The following is a 25,981-nucleotide window of genomic DNA, read 5'->3' on the forward strand; positions in this document are numbered from 1 at the left end:
GAGTCCCGAGTTTTAACTATGTGTCCTGCGTCTTGCGCGTTTTTAAAAAAAGTCCGATTTTTGGAAAGAATGCACGATAAGCTAGGGAACAGCGGGAGAACAGCAAGGGAATATACGTTTTTCGGCTGCCATTTGGCTATTTTGCCAGGATATGAGTTTTATATTATTTTTGTTAATTTTATAATGTTAAACTTTAATAATAAATAATTGTTGAGAACTGATTATGCTTATCAAAGTTCGCACTGTTAGTTGTTAGAATTCGAGCACCACTGTTTGGACTTAATGAACAATAGCATTTTTTGGCATTGGTAACAACGAAAACATTTTGTAACTGTCTCTCAGATTATACACATCATACTGCGTGCTAGTGCTGGTTAAACAAGTGATGTCAACAAATCAGCTATTCAGATAATTTAGGTAAGTAATTTATTTATTTCATAAATACGTAAATTTTCTTGAATTTAGCAGACAGTACTCGTATTATTTATATTTTATACTGGCGGCAAAAGTCTAGTGCCGGCCTTGAAAGTGACACTTAAGATTCACGTTACGGTAAACTCAGAGAAAAAAATATTACAAGTTAGTATTATTATTTAGAAAGAAATATAGGATTAAAATTAAAATAATTAAAAATATATAGTTACTTTATAACAATCAAATTAATTTAATTTATAAACTAACAATAAAATACATTCATGTAATTATGTACCTACTTGCTGTGTTTTTAAGCAATATGTATATAATAGCTTATAATATCATTTTTAAAAATTTAGGTTTTTAACATGAGTAAAAAAGAGGATGCAAATTCAATGATGATCTAAGAAATGAATTTCCTTTTATTAAAAAACAAAACAAAAGAGATTACATGGTAAAATGTGAGAAATGTAACGGTGAATTTTCTATTTCGCCGGGGGGGAAAAATGATATTTCAAAGCACTTGGAGACACAGATACATAAAAGATATTTAAATACTGCTGCATCTTCCTCCAAAATACAGGAATTTTTTTCGGAAAACAACTTATGAAGACGAAGAAAATAAATTAGCATTAGCAGAAAGACTTATCTTTTCATGCTATTAATCAAAATCATTCCTTCAGATCTATGGACTGTACATGACAAGTTGTCAAAAAGTTAATCAACAAAAAGTTTGCCTATGCTAGAATAAAATCCGAGGCAGTTGTGTGTAATGTGCTTTCCCCATATGCATTTTCAGAATTAAACAAAAATCTAGAAAAAATTAATTTTATATCCATATATTCTGACACAGCTAATCAGAAGGATATAAAGTTATTTCCAACCATTATTAGATTTTTTTATTCAGAAACTGGAATAAAAATTAGAATTTTAGATTTTGTTTCTGTGCCCAGCAAAACTTCTGAAATAATTTTCAGTTCCATTATTAATATTTTTTGGGGAAAATTAAAACATAAAATGCATATTGTGCAGACAACACAAACACAACTATTGGAGGAAAAGCAAGAAGAGGTACAAATAATATTTTTTATAAATTAAACAAAAACCTTAATCAAAATATTGGTGTTGGTTATGCAGCACACATAATACATAACGCCATTCAAACAGCTGATTTGTTGCCTGTTGATGTGGAAAATATTGTTATTAAAATGTATGCTTATTTCTATATATGCACTGTGCGCATTGAAATGCTTAAAGAATTTTTGTGAAACTGCGGAAGTCGAGTATCAAAATACTTGGATATAGTAAAACGCGCTGGTTAGCTCTTTTGCCAGCTGTCGAAAGAATTTTGAAAATATACGATCCTTTGAAATCCTACTTTTTTTCTTTTACATTTTATTAGGGGCTCATACAACTCATCACAATCCATACATATACATACATCAATTGTATAAAGCACATCCGTACATTCTTTGCCCTAATCATTTTGAAAGCATTTGCTCTCCACTTAAGATCTATTTTCTATCACAGGATAAATGTCCTAGAATTTTAGAAGTTTTTTGAAAAAGAATCTTCAAAAATTTGGCTAGAGTTTGTACACAAACAGCTCTTTTTCAAAATGCTATAAAACTTATTGAAGGTGACAAAATTTTGGTAATCAAAGTAGCAAATGAAGTTAATTATTTAAAATTTCAGTGTCAAGAGCGGTTAGAAAATAATTTTATTCCGTTAACTATCTGTAATAGTATAAGCCAGCTAGAAGAACAAGGTGCAATAAATCGTGCAGGTATCATGAATCACGTTAAAAAGTTCTATAGTAACTGCATAGATTATTTAGAAGAGTGGACGGTACATTACAATGATATTGGACATTTTCATTGGGTTATATTAAAACAAGAACTTAACTGAAATGATGTGTAAAAATCATTCGATCATATTACTCAAAATTTCCCATATAGTAATATTTCCGAAAATGATCTTTATAATGAGGTATCATTATTAAAAACATATATTTATAAGGAAAAGGTTAAATCTTGGGCATCAGCAAAAACCACAATAGAGAACAAATGGTTAGAAATATTCCATCATTTTGAAACAAACCGTGTTCCATACAATAATGCACTAAAAATTGTGGAATACGTGGTGTCCTTACCAGGAACTAATGCTGCGACTGACGCGTTTTTTCTACAGTAAATAAAGTTTGGACATCAGAAAAATCACAAATAAGAGTTGAGACTTTGAAAGCCATTTTATGTGTGAAATATAACTTAACAAATTCTTGTGAAAATTTTCATGCATGACCTTTTAAACGACAGCAATCCACTAAGAAAATTCACTCAAATGAGAAATATGCCAAAGAATAAAATAATACTATAATTTTAATGTATTATATTTGTAAATTGTACGTATGTTGAAATTTTAAAATATATAATACTATTTTTGCGTTCTATGAAAATTTTTGTTGCTCCATATAGACCAAAGTTTCAATCAAGAAACCACTCCACCCCCACCCCACCCTCACTCCACCCCCGTCAATGGTGTCCCGCTTTACCGGTGTTAAAATCCGGTCACCTAACTATTTGCGACAAAGAAGGGGCGGGGCGAGATTGTGGGATGCAATTAGGCTTGCGCCTGCGCAGAGCTGCGGCGCCGGCGTGCGCAGAACGGCCGCGAGCGGAGCCCGCGACGCGTGCGCGGGCCGGGGGGCGGGGCCTGGAGGCCGGGGGCGGGGCTTGCCGCCCGGCGCAGGGCGGACAGGGGCAGGTCTCGAAGCCGTGCGCCTGGAATCCTGCGGTGACCCGGCTCGCATCTCTTGGCCTGCTGCTCGTGAGAGCCAGGCCCCTGGACTGGGTAATGGATTTTGAGAACCTTTTCTCCAAGCCCCCCAACCCGGCCCTCGGCAAAAAGCCAGCCACGGACTCTGACGAAAGGTGACCCCCTATTCTTTCCATCTTTTGGCCGCCGGGGCCCGGGAAGGGTTCCTTCCCCGCCTCTCGCTGGGGCCGTTCCAGCGGCGCCGCGAGGCCCCCTGGGGAGCACGTGGGCGAGTGCTCGGGCCAGGCCAGCCCGGACTCGAGGTGTGGGGGGGCAGGGAGGAAGGGAGCCGGAGAAGGGGCCCAGTGTGTAGGCCTGCGCAGCCGAGAACCTCAGCTCCTGGACGTCCGGGCCGGGTGGTCATGGGTGGGGGGTGCTGGGGCCGGCAGGAACCCCTTGGTCCGCGCGTGTCCCCCGGGCGGTGTCAATCGCTGTAGGCCCGCCTCCGGTTGCTAGGAGCGCTGGTACCCACGCCCCGTTCGCCTGTTGCTACCAGACTGCGAGCTCCGAATGACAGCTATTGACTGACACGCCCTCGGCTCTCCTGCTATAAATTCATTAAGCGGTATTGGAAAAGTAGTGCAGCACCATGTTTTGCACCGAAAAATCCTAAAGACCGTAACAAAACAGCCAACTCTTTTGGATTGAGGATTTCCTCTATAAGTCAGAATTGATTCTGGCTTTGAGTTCATTTTTTTGTTTTGACTTGGAAAAACATGGGTGAACCTAACTTATCAAAAGTTACTAACTAATATGATAACTTCGTACTTAAAGGCGTGGAGAGGGTAGTTTACACCTAGATGGTCATTGGCTCTTTTAAGTGTGAAGTGCTAACCGGTGGAAACCCAACCTTTCTCCGTGTTTCTTGTTTCCCTATACTTTTAATTCCCTCATAACTGGACATTTTCTTTATTTTTCAAAGTTTTGTTTTAGGTGAAGGTTTACTGGGCAGATTGTGAATTAGGTAAAGGTTAACTGGGCGGATCATAGTTTTACGGTCCACAATTCGTACACATTCCGATTCATCTCATCCATTGCAGCCCCTCAGTGTACCATAATTTATCCCGCTTCCTCCACGTCTTTCCTGTGGCCATTCCTCCCTCCCCCCCCCCCCCCAACCTTCTGAACTTTGCCCTTCGGCAACTGCTTCCCTTTTGATCTTAAAAGGCTGATTGGGTAGAGGTGAGTTAAGTTCTAGACCAGAAGGATACCTATCAGTCTTGTGAATCTCACCAGTCTCTATCCGACTTGTAAGTGGTCTCTGATGATTTTGAGTTGACTTTCACATTTTCTCCCACACTATCTAGGACTTTCTAATGGGATCCTTTCGAAACAGGAGTGGTAGCTGGTGTTTTTGTGGTCCATTGGGCCATTGAACTAATTGTGTCCATCTGTATTTCAGTTTTCATCCCTAGACCAGTAGTTGCCACCAAGATGGCTAATCGTAGGCTTTTAAGATCCCAATCAACACTCACCAAAATAAAATGTAGAACATTGTCTTATGGACTGTGCTTGGCTAATCAACCTTGGTTTCTGCTAAGACTCTGGGCCTGATCCCCCAGGCCCAGCAACTAATTTCCTCAAGGTGTTTGGTTATATCTAACAATTATTCATATCCCATAAAGAAGCACAGTCTTGGAAACCCACAGGGACAGTTCTACCCTGTTCTATAGGGTTGCTCTGAGTCCACTTCAACTTGATGGCAGTAAGTTGTTTTTTCCTGGATGTTCCACTGGTCATGGGTGTCTTTGTAGCAAAAGTATATGCACATGTACAATACCCTCCAGCAAGTATGATTATACTCCCACTGTTTCCCACTTGTGCAGCCTGCATGTCTATCCAGGCCTCTATTCCTGGACCTCGACAGTTGCAGGATTGTGTACGGTCCAGTATTTGCCTCTGGTGCCTTTAATTATTGCAAAACTCCCAATGTCTCCCCCTGCCTCCATTTTTCCGTACCTCCTCCTGTATCACACATTGCTGTCCATCCCCTTCATCCAAGTTCACTGAACAGTTTTACTTTCTTTGATTCTAGAGACTTTTACTCATCTCTCTTTCCTCTCTATCTCAAGTGCTTAATTGCCTGAGATCAAATCAGAATACCATCAAGAAGTTTAGGATGCGCTTTATATCAAACTACCATCTAATTCTCAACAACCACCTCAAAGAGATGATAGTAACTTCACTTTAACAGAGAACTTTGGAACCGGTTAAATAGCATAGCAGTATGGCCCAACCAAAGTGACAAAGCTAAGATTAGGTTGCACAGCCAGTCTGGTTCTAGGACCCATGACTTTACGAAATGACCAAAATAGAATAACAAGAAAACAAAAGCAGCCCCACCTCCCAGTGCTGTCAGTTCTGACTCCTGATGACTCTAAGAAGAGAGTGGAACTTCCCAGTGTATTTCTGAAGCCGTGACTCTTTCCAGGAGGAGAGGCCTCATCTTTCTCTCAAATGGCCAACTGGTGGAGTTGGTCAGGTTAGCAGTACCCAACTCTTAACCCACCGGGCCACCAGCTCCTCTTTAAATGGAGAACGCCGACACTTAATCATATGCCTATTACCTGACCATTTACAGAAAACAAGTGGATCCAATTGGTAATCTATTAGGATTCTTCAAGGTGAGCCATTAGGGAAAATACAGTAAGTACATAGAAAAAGTAGTAAGAATGACATGTTTGAAACTTTGTTGGATACAGTATCCCATTCATAAAAGCCTTATTGAAGAGTATAAGACACCCAAATAAGTAAACATGTGGTGTGGAAACGATGTTTAATGACCATTATTTTAAAATATCCAAAAATGAAGGCTCTTTTTCCCCTTTTGTCCTCAGACTGAGGCGACTGATTCTGTAATGCTTGTGTGGTTGGGTTCTTTGCCTGGATGGTGCAGTGGTTAAGCACTTGGCTCCGACCAGTCAGTTATTCACACACCTCCTGCCTTTGGTCCCTTAGGCAGTCTTTCTGAATTACCTGATGTATCAACACACAGTTGGATGAGCTGTTTCATCCTGCTACAAAGTGAACATCATCACTTTTTCTTCCCCAGAAACAGTGTTGTTCTTGTCAGGTGCCGTCAGGTGCAGCAGACAAAATGTCTAGTCCTGCACCATCTTCCCAAGTGCTCTTGTGTCTGGAGCCCTTTGCTGCAGCCACTGTGCTGATCCATCGGGTCGAGAGCCTTCCTGTTTTTGCTGCCCCTCTGCTTAACCGCGCCTAACATCCTTCTCCGGGGCCTGGTCTCTCCCGTTGACATGTCCAAAGCACACGGGATGACGTTTCGCCATCCTTACTTCTGAGAAGCATGCTGGCTCTTCTTCCTCCAAGACAGATTTATTTGGTTTTTGACAGACCGTGGTACTTGAAATGTTTTTCACCAACACCTTCATTCCAATGCACCACTTCTTATTCGGTCTTCTTTATTGTTTGTCCGGCTTTCACATGCATTGGAACTGATTGAAAATAATTTTAACTTGGCTCAGGCCCACCTGCTCCTCAAAGTGACATCCTGACTGTAGCATTTTAACGCCGTCTTGTGTAGCGATTTGCCAAGTGCAGTATGGTCATTGATTTCTTGACTGCTGCTTCCTTGGGCGTTAGTTGTGGACCCAAGTCAAACGAAGTTCTTGACCATTTCAATCTCTTCTCTGTTTAGTTATTCAGATGTCAAGGTTTCTGTTGTGGTGGGGTACTTCTCATTTATTCAAAAAAATTTATTGAGCATCTACTCTGTACCAGACATTATGCTAGGCCTTGGGGATACATTTTTAAAAAGAGGATACATTTACACGATAAAAATGTACACTGGAGGGGAGGCAGACAACGCATCTATAGTATTAAAAATATTTTGTTGGTGCCATCAAGTCGGTGTGACTCACAGGGACCCTGGTTACAATGGAACGAAACCCGGAGGGTCCTGCACCAGCCTCACAGTTAGCTGTGAGTCTCTTGTTGGCATCCGCTGTGTCCGCTGTTATTCATAAGGTTTTCAGCGGCTAACCCCTCAGAAAGAGCCTGTTTCTTCTTCAAAGTCAGTTCTTGGTGTTTAAGCTCCACTGAGGCCCTGCTGACATTTGAAATACACGTGACATAGCTTTTTCACGTCACAGCTACTATGGCAACCTGAGAGATGAACGAGGACTGAACACTAAGGTTATACCATTTAAATTTTCAGCATGTCCTCTTTCTCATAGACACTGATTTTTACTCTCTATCATAATTTTGGCCATTTCTCTGGGTGGTTTGGAGTAGAATTTGAATTTGGAATTTCTTTGTGGGCAAGTTGAAGATAAGCCAGAGCGAGTGGATCTAAATGCTGCAGTAAGAAGGCTTTCCGGGTTGAAAAATCCTCTCGTGTTATTTGATGTTTTTCCTACAGAGTTGATGATGCAAAAGGTATTTCAGACATAGAAGAAGTACAAGAAGAGAAAATAAAAGTGGAATATGAGCCAGTTCCCAAAAAGGTAAGACTAATATGACATAGAAACCAGGCAAGAAGATGTTTTATTTTAGTCAAGATTTAGGGCCCAGTTGTTTATGTCAAGGAAACTTGTTTAGTTTTTAAAGGAATTATCATTGAAGAACCTTGTTGTCATTTTTTTCCTTGTTGTCATTTAACATGAACTATTCTTAGTGATATTTTGTTTTTTTCTGTTTCTGAAAATGAGTTTTAAACACCCAAGCACATTTTTTCTTCCAAATTAGATGAAATATTTTAAAGATTCTCATACACTTGCTTACCTGCTGTAGTGATTTAGAGTTAAAGCCAATGTCTCCTCCTCTTTTCCCTCTGGTTTTCCTTTTTAAGGCCTGATTTTTTTTGTGGAAATTTTCACACATGCACAGAAGAATGGGTTTGACCCAGCAAGAGACGAGACACAAGTAGGGTTTCACGTGATGCTCTTTTACTTATGAGAGACACGCAGCGTTGGTGGCATGGTGCGTGAAGCAGTTGACTGCCAACCAAATGGTGGGCCTTGGACTCACCAGGCACACTGCCGAGAAAGACGCGGCAGTCAGAACGTCCATAAAGGCTTACCGTCTCGGAAACCCTAAGGAGCACTTCTGCTCTGTCCTGCAGGGTTGTGATGAGTCAGAATGCTGCTCCATCTGGACGCCTTGGTTTGGTAGCTATCCCTAAAAATATACCGTAGTTGGTTTTCTTTCCTGGTCTCTGAGCTTTATAAAAATAGAATAGTATTGTGTGTGCTCTTTTCTGTCTGGCTTCTTTTGAACCACGGTATGTTTATTTTTTATTTTATCATTTTATCGGGGGCTCATACAACTCTTATCACAATCCATACATCTATCTATTGTGTCAAACACATTTGTACATAAGTTGTCATCGTCAATCTCAAACATTTTCTACTTGAGCCCTTGATATCAGCTCATTTTTCCCCTCCTCCCACACTCCCTCCCTTATGAACCCTTGATAATTTTTTTATCACCTCACTGTAATTTTTTTATTTGTCTTTTGGAAACCGGCATTTATTTGCCAAGAAGGATGATCCCATCATACTTCTGCTGGAACCAGCGCATGGCCCCCTCTTTGCTGCCGATTCTGTGTTTGGCCCCGATGCAGCCTGTTTGCGCTTCTTGTTGGCAATGCTGAAGCCGGCCTTGCCAGCACCACGTAGAAGTCCAGGCCGTAGATACCGAGGCTCGGGTCATATTTGATCCCCAGGTCGATGTGTTCCTGGATCCCAAACCCAAAGTTTCCAGTATCGGAGAAGTTATTTTTTCCGTAACTCTACTCCAGCACCTTCAGACCTTTCTCCAAGATTTCCTCTGCCTTGGCCCCACGGACTGTGCATTGGATGGCAATGTTTTCATTTCTCCTAATGTCAAAGGATCTGACGGTGTATCTGGCTTTGGCGAAGACCGGGGTCTGGCCAGTGAGCTGCTCCAGCACCTTGGCCGCCCACGTCAGCCTGTCGCCACTCTTTCCCACGCAGATGTGAGGCAGAACCCACATCGGGTTCTCCTTTTCACCTTGATCCTGCACCATGATGGAGACCAGGAAGAGAGAATGGAGTTTCCCAACCCTTCACCCACTTTTCTGTGGTCTGTCTCCCTGGGAGGGGGTGATACGTAGATCATTGTGATCGGTTCTTCCCTTTCTCCCCCCACCTTCCCCTGACCTTCCTGTGGTATCACTACTGATAGTATCTTTTTAAGATCTATAAATGTGTTGGTTTATTTTCACAGCTTCATATTTTTTTCCTTATCTGAGTATACCAAATTCTTTGACTGATGGATATTTGATGTGTTTCTGGTTGTATTGGGTGGTTATGGGAAATACTGCTCCATTTGTTAACTTTGTAACCCGTGCTCACCTCCTAGTGGAATTGCTGGGTTCTCTGCACGTCTTCCCCTTAACCAGAACGTCAAACTGATTTTAAGCTCTGATGGTGTTGTGGTTACATTTTGGCGGCAATCCACGAGGTCCGCAGTTTGAAACCACCAGCCGCTCTAAGGGAGAAAGACAGGGCTTTCTACTCCTGTAAAGAGTTACAGTCTCTGAAACCTGTAGTGGCAGTTCTGCCCGAGCCTGTCGGGCGCTGTGAGTCAGCCTTGACTTGATGGCAGTGGGTTTGGTTTGGTTTTATAACTCTTCTTATTCTCAGAGGCAGTGTGGGAGACTCTTTCTACTGCTCCACCCATTGGCCCCACTTGGTGTCAGCGTGCATGGGGTGAGGGCACAGAGGTGTCGGACTGTCGCTTGGTTTGCATTTTCCTGAGTGCTGATGAGATGAGCATCTGGGGATATGTTTGGCCACTTGGATTTCCTTTGGGTGCAGTGTTGCACCTTCAGCTTAACCCTTTGCATTTCCATCTACATTTTACAGTCGCTTTCTCCAGTTCCACAGAGAAGCCTAACGGAGATGTCAACAGAATGCATTCAGTCTCCAGATCAGTGCTTCTCAACCTTCCTAATGCTGCGACTCTTTAATATGGGGGCTCACGTTGTCATGACCCCCAACCAGAACATGATTTTCATTGCTACTACATAACTTTAATTTTGCTACTGTTATGAATTGGTGACCCGTGTGACAGGGTCACAGGTTAAGAATGGCTTCTCTAGATAATTCAGGAGAAAATGGATATCTTTACAATATTGAATTGTTCTGTCTTTGATTTCTTTCAGTAGTGGGTCGTAACTTTCTTTGTAGATGTTTTGCATCTTGTTTGATTGATTTTTGAGGTTATTGTGAGTGATGCCCTTTTATAGAATGTCGTTTGCAAACTGTCAGTTTATTTGACTAGGATACATGTTTATGTAGGAATGCATGGGAGATAAACTTCTGGAATGTTACCACTTTTAAAAATAATAGTTTATTCTCAGAGCTGATAGGTCATCCGAAATAGAATTGTGGATCGAGTGAGTATATTTCTCCTCACAAGTTTGACATTATAGCGTCCATGTCTTCTTCCACTGTCCAGCATCCCCAATGTGAAGTCTAAACAATTTGATTCCAGTTACATTAAATGTATTCTGTTCTTTCTAGATGTTTTCTGGTCTTTCTCTTTAACCATAACATTTTCAATTATGTGAGATTTTGTCATCCTTGCTTAGTGTTCAATGAGACCATTCACTCATGTCTTTATTTAATGTCTATCTCTTTCCCTTTATACTCTAAGAAATATCCTCTACTTCCATTTATCTTTACTTCCTAGATCATACATAGCTATTTAAGAGCTTTGTATTGTTCAGTTTTGTTTCTACAGCTTCCTAGTACATGTTTAAATATCACCTCTGATTTGTTAAAGTCATCTCAGATATCTTTGTCTATTAATTTTTTGTACTTTTTCTTTGAGACATGTTTGAGTCTTCTGCATTAGCTCTGCTTTAGCTGCCTGCCTTTGTTTTGTTCTTGTCCTCTAAATCAGAAGTCAGAAATGTCTTTTGTGAAGGACCAGACCATGAATATTTTAGTCTTTGTAAGCCAAGCAGTAGAAGTGAGGATTTTTTGTGCTTATAAAATGAGTGAGAGGGAGCCCCCCACCCCCCATTTGTCAGAATGCTGCATAGAATAATGTAATAATGGATCATTGTAGTATAGGTTAACTAGTGAGAACACTAGGGAACCTGATGACACTGCGGGTAAGTGTCCACCTGCTAACCGGAAAGTGGACAGTTCGAACCCACCTGCCGCTCCCCGGGGAGAGCTATGACAGGCTGCTTCTGTAAAGATTAAAGCCTTGGAAAGCCAGGGGGCAGTCAGCTCAGTCCCCAGACGGTCACTCTGCGTCAATCTAATGACTGCCAGTGGTCATGAGAAGCGTAGCGTTCTCTTTTGGATGACACCTCGCTTAATTGGAAATTTTAAGTTAATATTCTTTATAATCAAAATGAGCTGCAGAGGTTGATCTGTTAATACAGATCTATAGTGAGATTTTATATATTTCATCTTTGAAAACAGTTTTTACCATATATAAGTACTGCCAAAAGATTGATCATAGTCCACAAGTGTATGCGCATTTATTGCTTGGAAGGCATTCACAGTATTCTAGTAGATTCTCGAGATTTGTCATGTAGAATGCCATTACACCGCAGATTAATCACGCCCAGTCGGCGGTTATCGGGAAGTCTCCTGAGTTGCACAGTTGAATGTTTTGAAATGAAATGTCCTTTGTATTTGCCTACAGGCCTGAAAAACACTGCTGGAACGATAGTTTGAGCTTGAAAAAAAACTCCTTTGTAAATTTGTGTGGGAATGGCAATTTTGCTGCTTGTGTTAGTTTTGGGTAGCTCAAGAAACTCATTTTTTGCAGCACAGCTTGTTGTGAACATGTGAATTTTTTACCCTAAACACAGTCCATTGATAATGTGAGGGAACAATTTAATCAGAATGTTAATTTCACATTTGCTTGTGCAAGATTTCATTTGTGAGAAACATCAAGTAAAACAAGTGCATCTGATGAGACCTGAGCCATATAAGAACACAAAACACACCCCTCAGACATTTACCAGACCCTGCAGCATCCTATGCTTATTCTGAGCCACACTGTGTTAGTCCAGGTAGACTAGAGAAACAAATCCAGAGACACTCACGTGTGTATAAGAAAGAGCTTTATATACAAGAGCAGGTGAATAATGAGAAAACATCCCAGCCCAGATCAAGTCCATAAGTCCAATATTAGCTCATGTATCCAATATCAATCTATTATTTCCTCTTCAGACTCACAAAACACATGCAGTGATACCAAATGCAGGAAGATCACAGGCCAATGGGTAGATAGTCTTGTGGATCCAGTGACAGTGGAAGCATCTCCGCGCTGGCGTGGGTCTCCACGTGGCTCCTCCAGGTCCAGGGCTCTTGTTGCCATCAGCATAGCCCCATGTGTCTGTCAAGAGTCTCTCAGGAAGTGAGCATGTGTCCCGCCTCCAGCGAGCTAGATATCTCCTTTGTGTCTCCAAATGAGGTCATCAAGCTGGGACCTGATGGACAGGCTAAATTCACCCCTGCACTCTTAATACTCCAATTGACAACATATTAAGTAACTACCACACATACTTTGATTCCAGTGTACACATTCAGAATCTCCCTCAAATCATCTTTGAGGATGAAAATGCTGTGCTTTTTCCTTCTTCAAGTCTGGAAAGTTTCAAATACACGAGATGGAGAGAGTCGTCCATGAATGCCTAGGTACTCATTGCTACCTCTAACAGCGACCTCGTGGGCGCTCCTGTTTTTCAATGGAACCGTCCCACCTGCCCTCCTGCTTTGTTTTGTGCTGGTTTTGTTTTGTTTTTAATGGGCATTTGATTTTTCCTTAGGTCCGGCACTTGGGACACTTTGCAACACTGCCAAAGAGTTCGCAACACAGAAGGAAATCAAGAAGTAAGGACTATGACCCCTATATCGACGACAATGACACCCTCAATCAGGAACCAGAAGACAATTTTGCCGAAGAGCTTAAACGGTACATCCAAGCTAAAGAAATGGCAAAGGCCTCTCAATCTCCCCCAGTTCCTGAAGAAACAGTGATGAAAGAGAAGCCCAAAGGTACCCAGCCAGGTACGTGTCACACTGTTTTGCCATTTTAAATGTCTCGAGAGAAGCAATCATAGTTGTCCGTGGAAGGATGGGAGTTTTTCTCCCGCACGTCGTCGATGGCGAGAGCACAGTTTCCATGCAGGTTTACACCACGTCTCAGCGTGCCCGGCCCGAGACCTGGATGCTTGGCGTAAAGGCCAACTGGTGTCAGGAGCAGGTAAGGGAGCAGTCAGTTAACAAAGTCCACGAGGACCCCAAGAGAGAAAGCCAAGTCCTTCGCCTGTCCGTACTATTATTTCATGTAGGATTGGCCTAGTGGATGTCGGGAATGGCTGTTTATCAGACTCCCTCTCAGGAAGATGCTCTCTTACACTGCTCACCTGAGGTTTGGCTGCAGATAATGGAGTAAATGAGGGTAGTCAAGGATTTCAATCTCTCACTATTTTTTTTCTCCCTCTTCTAAAGTGTTCTTGTTCCTTATCTAATTGTAATGTCTCTGAAGAGTGACTTAATGCACAACATATCTACCTCTGAAAAGTCCAACAGGTCATGTTTAACATCTGAAGTCTTCGCTGCTCCAGTGCTATGACCCACTGTTACCCTCTGGGTGATTCAGGAAGTTCTGGCTGGCCAGATAGGTTCCCTTCATCATTGACTGTTTATTTGTTGCTTGAGAAAGCTTTACGTATTTACCAAAAAGAATGAGCTAGAAATCTAGATTGTGTTATCAGAAATCTCAATTTGGTCTCTCAATCCCAGAGCTTCCAGCAAGAAAGGACAACATTTTATCTGTTTTTCCTCCATGGGCTGTAGAGAGTTTCTCCCAGCTCAGTGGTTCTCAGCCTTCCTCATGCCGTGACTCTTTCATACAGTTTCTCATGTTGTGGTGACCCCCAACCATAAAATTATTTTTGTTGTTATTTCATCACTGAATTTTGCTACTGTTATGAATCGAGCGATCCCTCTGAAAGGGTCATTGAGCCCCCAAAGGAGTCACAACCCACAGGTTGAGAACCACTGCCCTGGATAATGGAATGTAAATTAAAAAAAAATTAATTTAATAAATCTTTTTATTGGGGCTCATATGGAATGTGAATCTTAAAGGCAAACTGCTATTATATACATCTATGTTATTGACAAAGTTAACCTTTCTTGTCTTTAGCTGTGAAACAAAAAAATAAAAATTTCAAGGCGGGCAACAAGAACAGCAAACAGAAGAAAATGAAGAGAAAATGGACTGGCCCTGGAAACAAGGCAGCAAGTGCTGTGCTGGGAAAAAAGTCACAGGAAGAGGTAGAAGAACTTAAGTGTAGGAAGACACCACCGTGCTCTTTGGTTTCTATCTCATAACTCAATGGCAGAAGTGCTAGGTGACACCAAGCAGGGAGGCCATCCCATGAAGTCAGGGTTGGCGTTAGTGGAGACCTCTTACCCTCAGTGGGTTTCCACATTCTTCGTTCTTATCAGTGCAGTGACTTCCACTCTCGCTCATGAGCTTCCGGCACCTGGCTTCAGCCAGAGTGTTCTCCATGTGCTCCTGAAGACACACACATGTCTGGTTGAGAGTTGTGGTTGAGAGTTGTGCTGTTGATGACTGAAGAAATAGGGAAGTAGAGAGCAGGAAAAATAACCCTCTGACGTTTCAGAGGTCACAGAGTCCGGCAAAGCTTTTCATGTCTCGGCTCCTGTCTATCCTATTAGTTAATGACTGCCTCTGGGAACTAAAAACAAGGTCTCTACCTGCAGTCCTCCTAAGCTTTGCTTTATAGAAGCGTCTCTCCCTTGGTCTATAGATACAAGGGCCTTGAAGAAGGACATTTTCCTGAAAACTCTCAGGGCCCCTCTCATATTATCAAGATAGGACAGGCTATCACTGCCCTGGACTTTGCTTTCTGAAGGCTCCCACTTCGGATGGCACCCTTAGGTGCAATCACAAGAGGATGAGGATTAGGGGATGCTTTCCAGTTCAGCGTGGGAGCCCTGGTGGTGGAGTGGGGTGTTAGGTCAGTTTGACTACAGAAACAAATGTAGTGACACACACACATATATATGTGTAAGATAAAGCTTTATATCAAGAAGAGGTTGTATATCAGGAAAACATCCCAGTTCAGTGGAACTCAAGTCTGTAAGTCCGATGCTAGTCCCTAAGTCCCTCTTCAGACTCACACAGCCACATGTAATGATGCAGAGTGCAGGAAGACCACAGGCTGACGGGTGAAGAGTCTTGTGGATCCAGTGGTGGTGGAAGCATCACAGGGCGCTGGCAGGTCCCAGAGTGGCTTCTCAGCAGGAAGGTGAAGGCAGAGAGAGATGGGCATGTGCCCAGGCCTCCTCATTGAAAAAGACATGATGATGATGCAGCAAATGCACATACGTGCCTGACACAATGGGTTGTGATAAGAGTTGTGTGTATGGGTTGTGATAAGAGTTGTACGAGCCCCCAGTAAAGTGATTGAAAAGAAAAAGCCACGCCCACAGGAGGCACCATCAGGCTGTGACCTGATTGACCGGTTGAATACCATCCCTCCACCATTCCTACCTTCACATTGACATGAAATTATGTAACTACCACAGGGGAGGCGCATTGGGCCGCAGTCTACATGGTCAGCAGTTTGAAACCACCATCGGCACCGCGGGAGAAAGACGGGGCTTTCTCTTTCTGCAACGGAACCCACCGAGGTGGGGGGGTTCACTATAAGTCAGTATTGACTCGATGGCAGTGAGTTTGGCTTGCTTTGGTTTCTAGTTCAGTGTCCTAGTGAGAATTTGCATTTTCAGTGTAGTCACTCCACAGATAATCCGAATCTACATCTTAACGAGGTCTCCAGATGGTTCTTGGGTATTCCTAGTATGAAGTTCAACAAGATTGATCCCCAAGTGATTCTGATAGATCCTCAGGTGATTCTTAGGCATTAAACTAGATTCAGATTTAGAATAGCAGGAGGGTAAATACACATTCTCACCAGGGGATAGAATTGGAATGCACCAGTTTGAAGCCCTTTTTAAAAATGAGAGTTTGCACAGCAGAAGGAAATAGTTGATGTTCTGTATCTCACATTTAGCTATTGGGTTTTGTCTTCTTTCCAGGCTGGTAAACCTGAAGAGAAGCAGCAGTGTGTGAGAATGAGCCAGGGCTTCATCAACCAGCACACAGTGGAACGCAAAGGAAAACAAATTTGTAAATACTTCCTTGAGCGGAAATGTATTAAGGTATGCAAAATAGAACTGCACTAAACGTATAACAAAAATAGACTGAAACCAATTACCATTTCTATTTGAGACTAAACTTACATCGATAGATTTATGATTATTGCCTTTTGAAAATGGTTCAATCGAACTCTTTAGTGAAAGTCTTGTATAAGAAAGTAGATAAAATGGATAACAATTTTAAAATATTTTTGTATGAAAATGTTTCGGGTTTTTTTGTTTACCCCAGGGAATAAATAAACTTTAATAATAGCGAGAAATCGTTTTGCCCGTGTTTCTCGGCGGGCAGGCCTTCATCACATCATTGGGGTGGGTTCCCCGAGATATAAAATCCTGATTCATTAGCATCAGATCTCCAGGGAAAGCGGAAGAGTGGAACAGCCACCGGTTCGTTAGGCCAGTGATGCACCACTCCAGTTTTCTTGTGGGGAGAAGGAATCTCCGTTCATTCACATTACAGGGCACAGATATGAAAATGACATTCAATTTTATTTCTTGTCTTCCTGTATGTCTGTCATCTGTCTTTTTCTTTTCCTGCTGCTCTGGGATTCACGCCACGGTTCTCATCCATGCCTTGGGCTTTGTCTTTTGCCAGTGGGTCCAGGCCTGCTCCTGATGAATATGAGAGCTCCTGAACCTTTCAGAGCAGGGTGAAAATTGCCCGCTGCCCAGGACTCGAGCAAAGCGTATCCTCTCTGTGTGCTCGTCGATGTTGGTTCTTTCTCGGGGTTACATTGTAAACTCCCCTGGAGGCACAACCACCTTTGATGTCCGTATTTTTTCCGAGGGTCCACAAAAATGTTTCGGTTTTAACAAAATTATATGCAGAGATATATGATGTGGTTCTATGATAACTCATTAAGAATCCATCCATAATGGTGATAAGAGTTGTGTGAGTCCCTAATAAAATGCTTTTTAAAAAATCACTAAGAAGAACCTGCAGGACAATAGAACATAAAAAAAAAAAGACCTTTCATCTTTCTGGGATCATTTGCTTATCTAATATTTAATTGGAATGAAAATGTAAGATTTAACTATGAAAAGTAATGGATTTTCCTTGTTATTTTTTTGGCCCAGGGAGACCAGTGTAAATTTGACCATGATGCAGAACTGGAGAAGAAAAAGGAAATGTGTAAATTTTATGTACAGGGATATTGTAACCGAGGCGAAAACTGCCTGTATTTGCATAATATCCTTTATTTCAAGTTATATGATAACTTTACTCTTAACAGGTTTGTTTACCATTTTTTCATATGCAAAATTTTGTAGTCGGTGTTTTTTATATGTGGCAAAATGATACTGTCTGAGCTGAATTCTATCAAACTGATTGTTACATCCAGATTTTTCCCAAGAAAGAAAATAGAGGTTTTTTGGGAAATCTCTTAAGTGAAGATCCTTTCTCCTCAACATGAGTAGTATTGTAGTTTTGTGGGACCAATTCAGATTGTTTTGGTATTGCCTAGTTGAATCCGTATTCAATTAGGTTGTAAAACAGCCAAGGATTTCCTGGTTTGGGAGTACTAGGTTTCTCTGTAATTGGTTACATATTAGTTAGCTAACCTCAAGGTCAGAAGCTTGAAACCACCAGCTGCCGTGAAGTAGAAACGTATGGCTTTCTGCTTCAGCAAAGATTTCTAGCCTCAGAAACCCACAGGGACAGGTCTACTCTGTCCTTAACGGTCACTGTGATAATTAATTTTTGTTGTGTTTTCTGTATGTCGTACATTACATAAGGGACTTCAGAAACCCATGGAACAAAGTGTTCCACAAAGGCACAAATAGTTATGGAAAAGTTGATGATCATTTCATTTTCCAAGAACTTTATGGAGGGCCTTTATATCTTCTAGAGGTTAACACTCCCTTCATCTGAAGCGCAATCTTTGCTCTTCAGTGCTTGTGGCATAGACATAAAATGTGATTGCAGGTTGGGTTGCGAGCTGCAAGGTCAGCAGTTCCAACCCACTAGACTGCGCTAGATGAGGTTTTCTACTCCTGTAAAGAGTTACAGATTTGGAAACCCACAGGGGCAGTTCTACCGTGTCCTATAGGCTCACTACGAGTTTGAACCAACTCCATGGTGGTGAGTTTGAATGAGTTTTGTCACCACTAGTTTTTTCCTTTGTCGGTCAACACACATCCACTACCATCGAGTCAATTTTGACCGATAGCGATCATATGGGGCAGAGTAGAAACGCCCATTGGGTTTCCAAGACTAACTCTTTATGGAACAGAAAGTCTCACCGTTCGCCATTCAACTCAAAGCGTCATTTCTAATTGAAGGATTTTTCCCCTTGAAAATAATCTCTTTTACACTAGTCTGATACTGGAAGGATCCAGATTTGTAAGGTTAAAGAAGGGGTTGACTTTGTTTCCCCACCTCAAAAGAGTGCTTTGAAAATAATCTTATTTTCCCGAGATTTTGAAAGTACCTGGCCACGTCTTCCATCAATGAAGCTTGCCTGTAGTCTGTTACACGAAGGAAGAAAGTCATAGTCAATAAACTTTGTATAACCATCCAAAAATTTAGAATTCTTGTACATAGCTCACTGAAAATGTATTTTCTGTGTGAGACTTCATCTCACATACTTTGGACGTGTTGTCTGGAGAGGGATGTCATTTCATGTTGGATAAAGAAGTAGCAGGCAGTGGAGAAAGAGGCAGGCCTGCAGCAGATGAATGGACACAGTGGTTGCAACATTGTGCTCAAACAACAATAGTGACGATGGCCCAGGGCCAGGCAGTGTTTCACTCTGTTGTACACAGTAAGAACTGACAGACGGCACCTAACAAGAACAACAAACATGTTTTAAATAGGAATTTCAAAGTTTATATTAGAAAAGCCTTTGTATAGAAAAGAAATTAGCACAGTTGAATAGCATTAAATTAATAGCATGCATTCTTTTAGTTGGATTAAAATTGTTCCCTTAACATTGGAGTTACATGAGTACCCGTGCAAGTTTTACCACACAGGAACAAAGTGCTACCAGGGAGAACACTGCAAGTTTTCTCATGCTCCGCTGACTGCTGACACACAAGAATTGCTGACTAGAGTAAGTACGATTTTAACTGTCTTTCCTTTTTCTTACTTAAACATATGTTTGAACTAAATGTGAAAATTTGAAGGGAGCTGTGTATTTGAGAAGGGTGTCTTATAGGTTCTCCTTTGCGATGTACTAAGAGCCCTGGTGATACAATGGGTTATGTGTTGGGCTACTAGCCACAAAAGCATACAAATGGAAACATTTTCTAAACTGATGTCTATCCTTAGATTCTCATTCCTCTTGAAAAATAAAACAAACTCGAGGCCATCAAGTCAATTCTGACTCATTCCGACCCTGTAGGACAGAGTAGGATTGCCCCCGTCAGCAGTTCAAAACCAGTTGTCCCACGGGAGAAAAATGAGGCTCTCTGATCCCTTAAATATTTACAGCCTAGGAACCCCAGTGGGACAGTTCTACTCTGTGCACGTGTTTTGCATATGTCTATACATGTATAATTTTTCCATTCGTTTCTTGTGCAGTAGTAAATCTTACTTGATGAATAGGATGAGTGGTAATAAGATCATTAGAAGACTTTAAGAGTGTTAGGATGTAACTGTGTTAGACATTTGTGAATGACAATAATTGAGTTTTTTGTTTCTTTAAAACAGGTTTTGGATACTGAAAAGTCAAGTAAATAAGATACAGCCATAGCAAGGTAAACTTAGAATTTAGTATGCTTGTTTTTTCTCTGAAGCCTCTAGAAGTGGAGGTTGGCTTGGCAGCCGTAGTGGAGCATTTTCCATTTCCGTTTTCTCCAGTAGAAGTGCTTTTCTTCATCTACTGAAAACAACATAAAGTATTTGATTCAGATACCTAGAGAGATGTAAGTTATGGCCACACACAATGAGAATGGTACCTGTGAATCCACCAACAGGCCAAGAAAGAGAAAACTTCCTGTTGGTCTCCACCAACCTTCCTCCCTACCCGGGTTTATCAGGATATTTCATATTTTTGCTCTCCTTTTTTGTTTTTAGATCTACCATACCTAATGTACATGATTCATCAGTCAGTCTGTTAGTTTTGCGTGTGTGTGTGTTTTATTAAAGTGTGTCATACTTGGAATGTGAGTCAGTGGCTGCGATTCAGCCTCCTGTTTCTGCTTCTGTGGACGGAGCTGTCATTCTTTCATTCCAGTCTACGAATGTGTCATGGTGCAGTCATTCTACTGTTGATCCACATTCACATTACTTGCAGGTTTTCTTATTACCACCTGCCATTCTAAATACTTGCAGGCATGTTTCTTGGGGTAAAACATGTGTGAGAGTATGTACCAGGGCGTAAATTGTTGAGTCATCATAAAATTAATTTTTTTCCTGAAGTCTAGTCCCATCAACTGTGTGTAAGAATTCCTCTGGCTACACTTGCCAGTATGTTGCAGTGTTGAGAGTTCAAACTTCCTTACCAATTGAGTGAATGGAAAAATGGCACGTGTTGTAACTCATGCCTCATTTACATGAAGTTTAGCATCTTACTGGCTTTTGAGTTTTATCATTGGTCAAATGTCTGTCATGTCGTTTGCTCGTGTTTCTCTTGGGTTGATTGCCCTTTATGAACTGATTTTCTATATCCCATTATAATCCTGTACAGGGGATACAATGGCAGACCTTCTTGCATTTGGGGGGCTGCCTTTTCACATTTTCGAGGTGTTTCCATGAACAGAATTACTATTTGGCAACCTTTTTCTTTATGATCAGTTTTGTGTCTTGTTTCAGAAACTCCGCTGCATCACCAGACCATAAAGTAATTGAATATATTTTTAAGGTTTAAGGGTTTTTCTTTTGACATTTATATTTTGCTCCACTGGAATGTTATCAGTTAACTGTTGACATGGTAATGGTGCTTAACAAACCAACTTCATGGTTCTCCGTAGCAGTCACCAGTAGCTATAGATGTTTCATGCGCGTGTAGATTGGCTGGAAGTTGGCCCAGCTATACCCATCCTGGCCGGGGCTGGTTTGACACTGCTTCCCATGGCAGCTCTGCTGGTCCATTCCTGCCCGAGGTTTTCTCATTCTTCTCCTGGGACCAGTGGGCTCCCCGGGAGCATGCGTGTTCTCATGTCGTTAGCAAAAATTCAACCAGGGAGGGCCCCGGTAGCAACACATCTCCTTGAAACCTGCAAGCCAAAGTCAGTCCCCTGGCCAAGTCCTCAGAGAGTGGAAGCAGAGTGTGCTCCACCTTGCTTCCTGTGTGAGAGGAACTGCTAAATTACATGCGACAGGGGTGGCTGCTCCTTTAAGGAGGAACAACTAAGACAGGAAGAACTGAGCTAATTGTACTGGTTTTCATTTAATTTTCAGACACTTCCCATATGGATGCCAGTTTTTCAGCACGTTTAATTGAAACGACAACCTTTTCCCACTGGTCTGGGGTTCTCCCTCGCGTATTTTGACCTTTCTGTCAAGTGAAGGCCTGGTTCTGGGACCTCTTTTCTGCCCGTTTGCCGCTGTCTCTGCTGCCATTCTGCCTCGACCATGGTAGCTTTATTCCATTTTCCGATCTGATAAAACCAGTTTCTTCATGTTGTTTTTCAGGGCTCTTTTAGCTGTTCATGGCCCTTTTACAGGCATACAGGTTTTTTTAAGCTTTATTTTGGTAAATTTTATATATCATTTGAATTAAATGGTTTTGCTGCTTTTTGGCAAACTTGCAAAGTTGTGCCGCCATCACCACGATTAAATTTTAGAATTCCATCCCCACGCTTAGCCATTGGCAGTCACTTCCTGAGCACGACCACTGTTCTCCTTTCTGTCTGTACAGATTGGCCTTTTCGGGGCATTTCATACACGTTTCATTGTGCAGCCTCTGGCTTCAGGCGTCTTCATGCGCTATCATGTTTTGAAGGTTCACCGTGCTGTATTTCGTATTGTGTGGCTTAAATCACGTTTTATTTTACCATTTTTCATTTGCTGGGTCTTTGGCCTGTTTTACATGTTAATTACTATGAAACGCTGTGCATCTTTATGCAGATATGCTTTTTAGTTTCTCTTTGAAAGATTCCAAAGTATGAACTTGTCCAGTCATATGGTAAATGCATGTTTGATTTTTTTTTTTTAAGAACTGCCAAACTGGCTTCCCGAGTGGCAGCATCACTTCTCATTCCAAGCTGAATGTCGGCTGGTTTCCATTTCTGGACCTCCTCCTCACCATCTTGGAGGATGACTGCCCTAGTAGTGTGAAGTGGTATCTTACTGCCTTTGTAATTTGTATTTTCCTAATGATCAGTGATGTTGAACCATATTTTCATGTGGTTATTGTCCATTTGTATATCATCTCGGTGCAATGCCTCAGATCTTTCTCCCATTTTTACATGGGGCTCTTGTCTTAGCGAGTTGCAGTAATTCTGTTTCATGTATCAACTGACTCAGCTCACTGCCATCGAGTTGATTCCGACTCATGGATCTTATCAGACAGAGTGGAGCTGCCTCAGAGTTTCTGGGACTGCAAACATGGACAGTAGTAGAGAGTCTTCTGTCTGTGGAGAGGCTGATGGTTTTGAACTGCTGACTTTGCAGTTACTAGCCCAAGACCTAAGCCCATGAGCCCTTTATCAATGCATAACTTAGAGATATTTTGTCCCAATCTGGGGCTTATCTTGATTCTATTAATATAAGAAACTTGGGTGGTGCAGTAGTTATCATGCCAATGCTCACTGAAAGGTTGGCCATTCAGACCCACAGAAGGAAAGTCCCCGAGCTCTGCTCCTGTCACCGTCTATCGTAAGCAAGCTTTGGGGCAATTCTGTCCTATTCTAAAAATATTGCTGTGAGTTGGTAACTGACTCAGCGGCACACAGTTAAAAATCACAACAATGCAGTGTGAGAGTTTTCCATTTGGATGTAGTACCATTTGTCTGCTTTTCCACTGTGGGTCCTCCTTTTGGTGTGTGTGTAAGAACTCTTTGCCTGGTCCACGGTCACAGACGTTTGTGCTTAGGTGTCCTTTTAAACATTTGATTGGTTCAGCTCTTAAAGTGGGGTCCGTGATTCATTTTGAATGACTTTTGGGGACTGCAGGTGGGGATGTTCTGTTGTGCATACGGTCCTTATGAGTTGGAACAACAACATGAGTTAACAGTATATATTTATTTATGTTGGTATGTCAGTGACCAATTGTCCCAGCACCAGCTTTTGAAAAGACTACCCATTCTCCACTGACTGCCTTGGCAGTTCACTATACTTTAGTTTTTCTCAGTAAGTTTGTTTTAGATTTTTCTCTTGCATAGAACATATAGTTGAATTTGGTTCTCTCAGTGAAACCAGAAATCTTTTTATTTTAATAAGTGAGTTAAGCCCATACACACTTTAATGAAAACTATTGTTTTGTTTTACTTGTCATTTTATGTTAGTTTTTTGTAAATGATGCTACATTTGCCATATTTTTCCTATGTTGTGTTTCCTTTGCTCTTTAGTACATTTTACTTTCTTCACTTCATTTTCGTCCACTTTTGTATAATACCCCTTACTAAGTTTTCATTCAAATCCATTTTTTCTTGAGTACTTTCTAAATGTTCAGTTTTGATGGGGAGGGGGATTACCTTTTCTGGGGGTTCACTTCAGATCTTAGTATTTAGAGAAAAAAATGTTTTTCTCATACCCCTAAACAGGATATTTAACTTAGTTTAGAGCAGTGGTTCTTCACCTTCCTAATGCCTCGACCCTTTATTACAGTTCCTCATGTGTGGTGACCCCCAACCATAAAATTATTCTCGTTGCTACTTTGTAACTGTAATTTTGCTACTGTTATGAATCGTAATGTAAATATCTGGTGCAGGATGTATTTACATTGTTACATTGAACATAGTTAAAGCATAGTGATTAATCACAAGAACAGTATGTCACTATATATTGTGAAATATTTATTTCTAATGACAAATAAATGAAATTTTGCCTTGAAGCATAGTGTAGCATGGGTAACAGTCTTCATGCTGGGCACTCATGTGGGCGTAGCTGCATGTGGGCGGACCCGCCTGGAGACAGATAGAGGAGCGGTGTCTCGGTTCCTAAGACCATCAGAAATATGTTTTCCAGTGGTCTTAGGCAACCACTGTGAAAGGGTCATTTGATCCCTGTAGGGGTCGCTCGACTGTGAACTGCTGGTTTAGATTTTAGTTCTGCAGTTTTACAAGCTTGTTTGGGGGGAGGGGGGAGGGACTGCGGCAGGTGAGCAGGGTACACAGCACTAGGTTGGTGGTCCTCCCCAGCTGATGCATTTTTGTTCTGTTCTCTGTAGCTTTGGATAGCTGAAGAGTACTCTTGCCTGTGCCTGCTCAAGACTGGTCCTCTGGAGTGGCGTTCCAAGAGTCCTCATTCCAGCACCCTCTTCTGTCCTTGTGATGAAGTGCACCTGGGATTTGGTGGACAGGGGCACAGGGGAGGGGGTTGACCTACACCATAGTTTCCCACACCGATTTGGCCTTCCACCCCTTTTCAGAGAAAACAGTACTTAGCACCCCCTGGGCAATGAGAAACTTTTTGCACTATATAGTGGATAATCCAGGGTAAAGTATAGGAACCTGCTTTTGCAGCCCTCCTGGATCTTCCCAGCCCCTCCCAGGGGTGTGGTATCGCCCACATTGGGAAACACTGGCCTCTGTGAGGATCTTCCAGCCATTAGAGCAGGAGAGGAGGATGCAGGGCCCAGCTGTCTGCTGGCTAGTGGGTAAATGCTCTGGAAATAAATTGCATATGTCTCTCTGATTGACTTGGTTTTTTTCAAATAAAAAGTTAGATTAGAATGAATAAGGATTGGTGTGGTAGTTACATAATCTGGTGTCAATTTGGGACTTGAGAGAATTAAGAGTGAAGGGGTAGAGTCTAGTCTGTCAATCGGGTCATAGCCAATGAGGCCACTGTGTGGAATGGCCTTCTCCTGAGGATTCTGGAAACTCTTAGATTTCCTACTTGGAGGAGAGAGATTCTCTCTCTCTCTCTGGATTTCCTGGAGTGATGCTCTACTGACAAGGCACTATGCTGATAGACCCCGTGCCCTGGGAACTGGAGGAGCCACGTGGACCTACCTTGATATAACCAGACCTGGAGCCAGAGAAGCCACGTGGAGATCCCTTCCAGGGCTGAGATGCTCACAATGCCAGTGGATCCAGAAGATTTTCCACCTACTGGCCTGTGATCTTCCTGCATTCTGCATCATTGCACCTGTCTCTTGAGTCTGAAGAGGATTTTATAGATATATGGACTATTAGCAGATTTATGGACTTGATCTGGACTGGACTCAGATGTTTTATCAATATTCAATTGCTCTTTTATATATACCTTTTTCTTATTCACATATGAGTCTGTGAATTTATTTCTGTAGTCTACTCAGACTAATACAAAGGGTAAAGAGATATTTTGGAGAGAGAAACTATTCAGTAATTATCTAGGCAGGCACTGTTATATAAACTATGAAAAGGTCTTTTTATGTCATACTTTTGCAAAATTTTTAATGGTTCACAGTTCTCTTTTCTGACTTAGATTCTGGTTATATTATTATTATTTCAGT

The 25,981-nt window shown here is 41.7% G+C and overlaps 1 protein-coding gene and 1 pseudogene across 1 annotated transcript; one reads left to right on the plus strand and one right to left on the minus strand.

Annotated features, from left to right (window-relative positions):
- The first annotated feature begins 3,140 nt into the window (after positions 1 to 3,140).
- On the plus strand, positions 3,141 to 25,592 carry ZC3H8 (zinc finger CCCH-type containing 8). The gene is made up of 9 exons (XM_075563134.1): positions 3,141 to 3,344; positions 7,610 to 7,694; positions 13,013 to 13,253; positions 14,395 to 14,525; positions 16,320 to 16,442; positions 17,517 to 17,628; positions 19,380 to 19,489; positions 20,089 to 20,135; positions 24,713 to 25,592. The coding sequence occupies exons 1-8, from the start codon at positions 3,268 to 3,270 to the stop codon at positions 20,116 to 20,118; spliced, it is 909 nt and encodes a 302-aa protein (XP_075419249.1). The 5' UTR covers positions 3,141 to 3,267; the 3' UTR covers positions 20,119 to 20,135; positions 24,713 to 25,592.
- LOC142460755 (large ribosomal subunit protein uL5-like) lies at positions 8,719 to 9,238 on the minus strand (annotated as a pseudogene).
- Positions 25,593 to 25,981: the final 389 nt, after the last annotated feature.

The sequence above is a fragment of the Tenrec ecaudatus genome, chromosome 11 (assembly GCF_050624435.1).
Source record: "Tenrec ecaudatus isolate mTenEca1 chromosome 11, mTenEca1.hap1, whole genome shotgun sequence".
In the NCBI taxonomy this organism is placed as follows: domain Eukaryota; kingdom Metazoa; phylum Chordata; class Mammalia; order Afrosoricida; family Tenrecidae; genus Tenrec; species Tenrec ecaudatus.